The sequence below is a fragment of the Lonchura striata genome, chromosome 20 (genome assembly GCF_050655825.1).
Source record: "Lonchura striata isolate lonStrDom1 chromosome 20, ASM5065582v1, whole genome shotgun sequence".
Classification (NCBI taxonomy): Eukaryota; Metazoa; Chordata; class Aves; order Passeriformes; family Estrildidae; genus Lonchura; species Lonchura striata.
In genome coordinates, this window is record NC_140722.1 from 8,345,340 (window position 1) to 8,354,127 (window position 8,788).

General features: G+C 48.1%; 1 protein-coding gene across 3 annotated transcripts; it reads left to right on the forward strand.

The window, feature by feature from the left end:
* The first annotated feature begins 3 nt into the window (after nucleotides 1-3).
* On the forward strand, nucleotides 4-6,986 carry PLAGL2 (PLAG1 like zinc finger 2). Of its 3 annotated transcripts, none has more exons than XM_085558150.1 (4): nucleotides 4-80; nucleotides 510-619; nucleotides 2,021-2,459; nucleotides 3,258-6,986. In XM_085558150.1, exons 3-4 carry the CDS (start codon nucleotides 2,197-2,199, stop codon nucleotides 4,477-4,479), a joined length of 1,485 nt encoding a protein of 494 aa, XP_085414276.1. In that variant the 5' UTR covers nucleotides 4-80; nucleotides 510-619; nucleotides 2,021-2,196; the 3' UTR covers nucleotides 4,480-6,986. The 3 variants fall into 3 exon arrangements, with proteins under 3 accessions (XP_085414276.1, XP_085414274.1, XP_085414275.1); XM_085558148.1 differs by having other exon boundaries at nucleotides 2,064-2,459; XM_085558149.1 differs by having other exon boundaries at nucleotides 514-619; nucleotides 2,064-2,459.
* The last annotated feature ends 1,802 nt before the right edge of the window (nucleotides 6,987-8,788 follow it).

Sequence of the window (8,788 nt, forward strand, 5' to 3'; positions counted from 1 at the left end):
GTCACTCCCAGAAGGCCCCGCGCAATGGCGCCGCCGGGGCCGGGAGCGGAGCCGCGCTTGGCGGGGCCCGGGGGAACGGGGTGAGCGCGGGGGGGCGAGCCTGGGAGGCGGCACCGCAGCGAGGGGCGGCGGCACGGCCGTACCCTCCCCTCGGTGGCGGGGTCCCCTCAGGGGACAGGGGGGCGTGTGAGGAGGAGGAGGAGGATGCGGGACGTAGAGGGGGGGCGTAGGCCGGGCCCGCCTCCCTGCCCTCAGGGCTGCGGGATGTGTGATCCCGCTCCACCGGGGCTGCATTCTCCACCGAGCGCTCCCGGGGGTGCGGGTCGCCCGGTTGGCTTCCCAGGCGAGCGGCGGAGGTGCCGGAGGGAAGAGCGAGTTGCCCCTCGCGGCCACCCCCCGGCACCTCCGCCGGTTGAAGCAGCACCTCTGAATTCCCTAAAATTCCGGCGTGATCGTTTATGCACCTTGCTGTTAAAAACATCAACATTCGAACTCTTGTCTTCTTCCAGGTAGTTCTGAAACTGGCCCAGATGGCCAAGCTTTTTCGGAGGGAAAGGAGCAGTTCCCTGGTGAAAGTGGTGGAGACTCTCGGGATACCTGCACAGCTCTGGAGCAAGAGGTAGAAAACACTGATCTTTTCTGGGACATATTTCATAGAGAGGTGAAATAGTCATGCTTTTAGCACACAGAAATTTTTAGCACACAGACTGCTCTGAACCACAGGCCTCCTGCACCCTGAGGGGTCAGAGCAGCTGTCACACCACGCTGGTTTGTCCCAAAGTGGCACCTCAGCAGTTCTGGTCCTTTATTGTTCTGCTCTGACCACGTCAATTTAGCCTGCACAAAATCAAGTTTTTTTTCTTAACAGGCATTCCCACAGCTCACAGTGATAGGTTTTCTTAGAGTCATCCTGTTTCCCAGTGTTTTCCACCCTGAGGGAGCCATCCAGGGTATTTGGGGTGATGGTGCAGTCACAGTAATTGTTATTTCAGCTCTTCGTAACGTTCCTTGTGCACTTTCTCGGGGGTTGGTTTGTTCCCTCGCAGTTGCACATCCTGCCCACAACTCACACTCATGTTGATGTGCAGCAGGAAGTTCCTCCTCTGAAGCAATCATGGAGTGAGGGTTTGATGCTATTTTAAGTAGAGTTTCTCAGGCGGCCAAATTGAGTGAAAGAAGTTGGTTTTATTTCAGCTGACCGTTTACCAGTCAAGCTGGCAGTAAAACCCTATAAAAACCAACACACAACTCAAGAGCAACCTGCTAAGAGAGATTATTGCAGCACCTCCTCAACATGAAAGCCAGAAAAGCTTACAGGAGGTGTATTTTGTTGAACAGGAAACAGTTTGAGCTTCCTTTATTAATGGATGAGAGCGTCAAAGTTAAAAAAAAAAGTGTTAAAATTGCTCATTACGGTAGAAAACTTGCTGATCCAGAGAGGCAGAATCTGCCTCACAATCGAAAGTGAAAATACAATGAGTAATCCCACCCTGAAGAGGAGCAGCCTTCCAGAAAAAGGTGTGATGTTGATGATAATTGTGAGTTTTCTTCCTCAGCCCTGTTCAGCCACATGTGGGGGTTCAGAATGATTTGCTCTGGAGATGGTTTTGCCCAGTGCACCAGGTTGGTAGCAGAAAGGATGGGAAAAGAAAATACAAGAGAACCATGGTTTGTGTGAGAATCTCTGAGAGGGAATTCCATGTAGGCAGAGACCAAGAGCAAGTGAGAATATAAAAACTGGGATGAGAAATGATCTGCAAATCACACAGGGAAAGGTATTTAGAGCTACAGAGAGACACCTTTTATGATATTTCAGGAGAAAAGACATCCAAGACGTAACACTGGCTCATAATAGTGGAAAAAAAATGCAATTCAGGAAAAGTTTAACATAATTTTATTCAGGTAGCAGGTTAAGGGGGAAGAGACAGAAAAATATTATTGCTTGGAGGTCCCAATATTATCCCAAAATTTTACTGATTGATTGGGAACACACATCTTCACACGTTCATTGTGTACACAGGTGAAGGTTGCAGTATCTTACCACCAGCCTTCTGTGATTTCAGATGAAGAAGTTTTGCTATTAAAGCAGTTTGGTCACAGGAGGCTCCAGCAGAAAACTGCACCAGGACAACATCACAGCGAGACACCCACAGGCTCGAGTTCTGCTTGACATGGCCATGTTCTACTAGACCTGCCATGACGGCATTTTTTCCCAGTGTTCCCAACTGGATTCAAGATGCAAAGCAGGAGGAGGAAGAGACAGGCTGGAAATTAGTCCCCAGACCAAGAGGTGAAGAAACCGAAAGTCAGGGAAAATGCCAGTGTGAACTATCAGAGCCCTCCTTCCCTCACGGGGACAAGCTGAGAACTCACACACTTTCCCATTCGGAGCAGAGGCCCTACAACTGCCCCCAGCTGCACTGTGGCAAGGCCTTTGCCTCCAAGTACAAGCTCTATAGGTAGGTATCTCTAAGTGCCTCTGCTCAGAAGTGCCAGAAGAGAGGGGAAATCCCCTCCCTCATGTGTCTTTGCTTGAATTTCTGAGAAGCTGGAGGAGGGGAAATGCCCTTTTACCTTGCAAAGCGGTTGAGTCCTAGACATTACCGTACTTGGCATCTCTTTAGGTGCCTTCCAGAGAACTTCAGCTAATGCTATATCCTGAGCTCATGCTGTTTTATGTTTCACTGAGGAGGAAACAGAAACAGAAAGTGAAGTTCACAGATTAAAAAACAAAATGAAAAGCAAGAATGGCGTTTGCATTCATAAATCCTACTTCTAACCACAGGGATAATTCCATGGCAGCTGTTGCTCCAGTATGGAGAAGTTGAGTTCTCATTTATGTAGTGAAGTACAACACAAAAATAATTAAACAGTGATAGCTGAGAACTTGAAACCAGGTGAACCACAGTGTGGGAGAGTATGAGATACTAAGGTGGAACACTGTGGACAGACCACAGTGGCTGTCAGCAGACTTGGGCACAGCCTGATCCCCCTGATGAACTGAAGTTTTCTCACCTAGTGTCACAAACTAGGGAGGTTTTCTTTGTCAGCCTCAGCAGAGAGCAGGAGCTGAGGAGAGACAGCTGCTGGGACAGACTGTAGGTTTTGCCTGAAGCATTGTGCTCCTTGTTTAATGGAGGTAAATCTGGGATTTTTGTGGCATAAAGTGTAGGAGACAAGGAAAATGTTGGAAAACTAGCATGTGTTCCCTCAGGGGCTGGATGTTTGTCTGACCTTCCCTGCTTTCCTCCCCTCAGGCATATGGCCACGCACTCTGCTCAGAAGCCCCACCAGTGCATGTACTGCGAGAAGATGTTCCACCGCAAGGATCACCTTCGGAACCATCTGCAGACCCACGATCCCAACAAGGAGGCCCTGCACTGTCCCGAGTGCGGCAAGAACTACAACACCAAACTGGGCTTCAGGCGACACCTGGCCATGCATGCGGCTGCCAGCGGGGACCTCAGCTGCAAGGTGTGCCTCCAGACCTTCGAGAGCACCCAGGTCCTGCTGGAGCACCTCAAAGCTCATTCCAGGCGGGCTTCCGGCGGGGCGAAGGAGAAGAAGCACCCGTGCGACCACTGCGATCGGCGCTTCTACACCCGCAAGGACGTGAGGAGACACCTGGTCGTGCACACGGGGCGGAAGGACTTCTTGTGCCAGTACTGTGCTCAGAGGTTTGGGAGGAAAGACCACTTGACCAGGCACATGAAGAAAAGCCACTCCCAGGAATTGCTGAAGATTAAGACGGAGCCAGTGGACATGTTGGGTCTGCTCAGCTGCAGCTCCTCTGTGGCAGTGAAGGAAGAGCTGAGTCCTGTCCTGTGTATGGCATCCAGAGACATGATGGGTGGTAAGAGCTTCCCTGGCATGCTGCCCGTGGGCATGTACAGCACACATCTCCAAACCATGCCAAGCTCAGGGATGCCCCATTCTTTGGTTCCTAATTCTCTTCCAATGGGAATGAGCTATCCTCTGGAGTCTTCTTCTCCCATCTCCTCTCCACCGCAACCTCCTCCAAAGTATCAGCTTGGATCTACCTCATATTTGCCTGAGAAACTACCCAAAGTAGAGGTGGACAGCTTTTTGTCAGACTTCCCTGGCAGTCTGTCTCTCTCATCTGGTGATCCTCAGTCCTCTTCGCCTCAGCCACCCGCCCTGGATGAGGCTTTGCTTTCCAAGAGCCCTGCTAACCTCTCAGAGGCTCTCTGTGCTGCTAACATGGACTTTTCTCATCTTCTTGGCTTCCTTCCCCTAAATCTTCCTCCTTGCAATCCACCTGTCTCATCGGGGGGATTGGTCATGGGCTACTCGCAGGGGGAGGCGCAGCCACTGCTCACCACTTTGCAACATCAACCTCAAGAGTCTCCCGGAGCCGGGGCCTCGCTGAACTTTGGGCCCCTTCATTCATTGCCCCCCGTCTTCACCTCCAGCTTGAGCACAACCACGCTGCCACGGTTCCACCAGGCATTCCAATAAGCTGGAAATAGCACTGGAGAACAGATCTTTCAGTCACCCTTTTGTGGAGAGCCTTAAAAACGCACAACTCTTCCTTCCTTGGGGGTGTGAAAGCTCTGGCAGAGCTGGGTCAGACAGGAGGTTTCTGATCTCGGAGGGAGCACTTGTAGACTGGAACCTGTGCAAGTCCCAGTCCTGTACAGCAAAAAGATTACAGCTGATAGACTGGATATATTTTATCTAATTTTTAATCTGTGAATCAGGAGCCGCGCTTAGCACTGACCTTCCCTGAGAATGCTGGAGCTGTATTCCTCTCTGGGAAGGGACTGTCCCTCAGAAGGAGTTGAGACTCTTTCATCCTGGGCTAAACTTTTGAAGAGTCCAGCTTCCATTTCATGTTACCACACTGCAATTCTGGCAAACCAGCCAACACCTCCACATGGAGAAGAAGTCAGGATACCACTCTGTATGAAGCCAATGGGGAAGAGGCTGTCCTTCCCTGCTACCTCTCATCCCATCACCCAACACCGCTTACTCCACATCAGTGTTAAGCAACAAGCCCGTTTACATTGTGAATTCAACATCACCTCTTTGGAGCTGTTAGGATAAACTCGTTATGGTGAACATTGTTTACACAACACAAATCTGTTTCTGCCATTGCAAAAATAAGAGGCACCAGAATACACTGGGTTCATCTCTGGTGTAGCTAGAACACTGTTTACACAATGAAGTCAGGTTGCACTGATTTCTCTTCACTTATCATGTTCTTCCCCCATGGGGAAATACACTGCTTTCGGACCACTTCAGCCTCTGCCCCTGCAGGCAGCAGCTTCCTGCCTTTTCTCGCTGGCTGTCCCGAGTGAAGGGGATGGAGCAGCTCTCACAGCTTAGCTTGGTGTGTGATGTATGGACAGAGCTCTTTTAAATATCTCCCCCAGGCAAACAGATCTGGAAACCAAAGCACTGAGAGAGCTGGGTGAGGAGCTCGGGACACCGAGCACTGGCGTACCAGGCGTGGGTGAGAACAAGCTGCAGGCCCTGCTCCACAGGATCCCTTGGGATGAGGAACAGAGTATGAGTTTCTGGGGTTTGGAGTTTTTTATGCACTCATTGAGGTCAGCACCCTTTTTGGCTTATCCAGGAAGCAATCTCAAAGATATATTTTAACCTCAATGGTGATAACATCCAAGAATCAAGGAAAAATTGGTCCCAGCTTCACTGTCAGAGTATTTGAAGCACTTCTCCCAACACCAATAGTTCTAACAAATGCTGAGGTTTGGGGCGTGCAGTCAACTTTTCACTTTGGATTTGGTTCCACTGGCTTTTTTTGTTCTCTCCTGCTTAAGCCTTGCCTCCTGAAGTTAAAGTCCTGCTTCCCTTGCTCCCTGCCCTACCTCTTCAACTCTTTCATGGGCTGTCTACCTACCAGGGCAGAAGGGTTATTATACTGGGAAGAGGCAGCCAGCTGCTGGTGTCACTTAGCACCTGTATTGTCTCCTGCTTCTGTTTTCCTGGGCACTTATACTGCAGATGGGGACATATGGAGGTCACTCTGCACTGGTGCATGTTTTTGACTATGTATGGGCAGATCTTCATACCTCAGCATGGAGGAACCATTGTAGGCCAATATAAACCAGGAAATCTGTCAATATTGTTCTCCATAAATCTAGGAAATGCAAAATCTACCTCTACTCTGTTATCTCAGCTCCTTGGGTGAAGGCAGATGCTGTCCTCCCTTGTCTCCCCAGAGCACATCCACCTCAGTTGATGCAGATTCCTTCCTGCTGAGCCATGATCCCACTGTGTGACATCAGCTGTGCCTCTTTTGGTCACAAGCTTGTCCCCCTTCCATTTTACTCCAGAATTTTAATTTTAATTTAGCTTAGTAATTCTTCCCAGAATGACTCTTTAGCAATCCATTGATTCTCCAGAACATAGATCGGTTGTTTTAGATTAGCCAGCAATGCTGCAAATAAGACTTTTGTATCAAAATGTAATATAAGATTTATTTACCTCAGCAATATCCTGTGGCAATGATCTCCCCGAGTTGAATGCAGTACTTTTTCCTTTTCTCCACTGGAAAAATGTTGCCTTTCCAAGTCCAACGAGTGCCTTCTTGTTCTCTAACCTAGCAAAGGTAAACAGGGCATTGCAGCCAGTCTGTTTACCAGCATTGAATACCTCAGGCCTGTCTTCTATTGCTTTGCTCTTTGCAAATTAAAAGAGGAGTTTCACACTGTTATCAATTATATGCAAGCCTTATCCCTGTCTTCAGTTGAGAGGATTATTTTTTGAGAAATAAATGGTGATAACTGATCACTCACTGCCAGTGAGGATTATCAGATTTATGCAATGCCATCACACACCTTCTCCTACTGCAGAACATTCAGCTTTTTTTGCTTCCTGCCTGCATTGTACTCTGAACAGATGTCATCACTGGAATTTCTTTAGCAGTGGTAGCTAAACTTAGAGCCAGGCATCTTTTTCCTACCAGTAGTCTGTCAAAGAATAAATGGAATTCATTTTGCTATGATTTGCACGTGTGATTTGCTTTCCACAGCTACTTTAACAAGCAGAACTGCAGTAACCTTTGTCAATATAAGGGAAATCTAACCCAGCAAGGGCAGCGTGGTCAGAGACAGCATTGGAGCTGATTCCAGGTGTTTGCACAGGAAAATGGATTCAAAGTTCCTCTACCACAACGACTAATTCCATTTGAAATAGCAAGTATGCAATGCACAGAACAAATTATAGTGAACAACTTTTAGCTGTTCATAAGTAAATACTTTGAGCATCCAAGCTTACAGCACTTGAGAATCCCAGTCCACTAGGACATGTGTACCAAGCTCTCAGGCAAGTCAGTGAAAGTCAGTGAAAGTCAGCTTAGCCAAGCTCCTGCTGATGCAGCTGGAGGTGAGGGACAAGGGTAACTCTGGCATGCTGTGAGACTGCAGCACAGCCTGCAATCTGTACTGTGCTGTTATGTGCAGGGCTTTGTGGCAGCCACTCTGCTGCTTATATGATATAAAAAAATCATCCCAGAAAGAGTTTGGGTTTGGTTTTTGTTTTGGACCATGAGTTTGGGGCTGCAGGTCCAGGACATGGCTGTGAGTCAGGCAGACAGAACCCAGCAAACCATTCCACTGTGATCCCTGCTCCTGGCACACCTGTAAAAGGAAAACTGCACCAGATTGAGCCCAAGGGCAGCAACTACAGCATGTAATTATACAGGAGGGTTTAGTTAAATAAAGGAATGTTTTAAACTGGCTGGCTTGGGGGGTGTCCAAAGCAATAGGAACAGTGCAGTCAACTAAGATAATAAACCCATAGACCTCCAGTCTGTAAAAGAGCAGAGCATGAACTTGCCAGCCCTTATAAATCAGACCCTGGATTCTCAGAAAGCCAAGGACCTAATGCCCCCTAGAAATAAAAACTAATGAATAGCCAAGCCACTCCCTGGCAGCAGAGGGTTAACTCTTGCCCATCCTTCCAGGCTCAGATTGCCAGAATCCTGTGAAAAGCTGAAGATCTTTTTTCCCCTTGGGATTACAGCTCACTCAAAATCAATTTGTAGGAAAGAACAACATGTTATCTTGCATTTGCTTCCACTGAATTTTATGTGACAGAATACCCACACACCACGTTGTGACAGACCCCGTTCTCTGTCTCACAACACTGCTGCTCTTTAGCTTCAGTGTTGAAAAATGGTGTCACTTCAACTGGAATCCTCTTTTTGCCTCTGGTAGATTGATGATTTCAGTACTTTTGTTGAGCTCAGCTCTTTGTTCTTTAATTCCTTCCTTGCTGACAGGTGAACAGCAGCTGCTGGGAAGATTTCCTGCAGTTCACTGAAAAAATCCCCTTTTCCTTTCTCTACCATTGCACCACCTTTGTTCTCTGGACAGAACAACTCCACAGAGGCATTTTCTGCTGCCTGCAATTAAAATTTCCACAAATAAATCTTCAAAGATGTGCTTCCCATCACTCTACCTTCTTGCTTATCCTGTAATCCCAGTTAGTCAGGCTGACTGAATTCTCCCTCAGGTGCCTATTTTTAGTTAATTGCCTGCCCAAGCCCTGGAGCTGTTCTGCCACTGAACAGTGAAATGAATGGTTCAAACAGAACCACTTCAGGTTCCCATCCTCATCCAAAATTTGTGTCTTTTCAATAAGTTATTTCTTTTATTTTTCCCAGTTCCTAGAGATGGGAGCTGCCACCTGAAGCTCTGAATCCTATCCTGGCCAACCCCTGTGCAGCAAGAGAAGGTGGTTTGGTTTTGCCTGGTCTGCTGGATCTGGGAAGCCCAGAATCTTTTCACCCGAATCCCCA

Excerpts from the sequence above, each read along its gene's own strand:
- PLAGL2 (XM_085558150.1), top strand. The coding sequence starts at position 2,197 with ATGACGGCATTTTTTCCCAGTGTTCCCAACTGGATTCAAGATGCAAAG. Across the intron at positions 2,460-3,257 it reads TCCAAGTACAAGCTCTATAG|GCATATGGCCACGCACTCTG; the intron begins GTAGGTATCTCT and ends TCCTCCCCTCAG.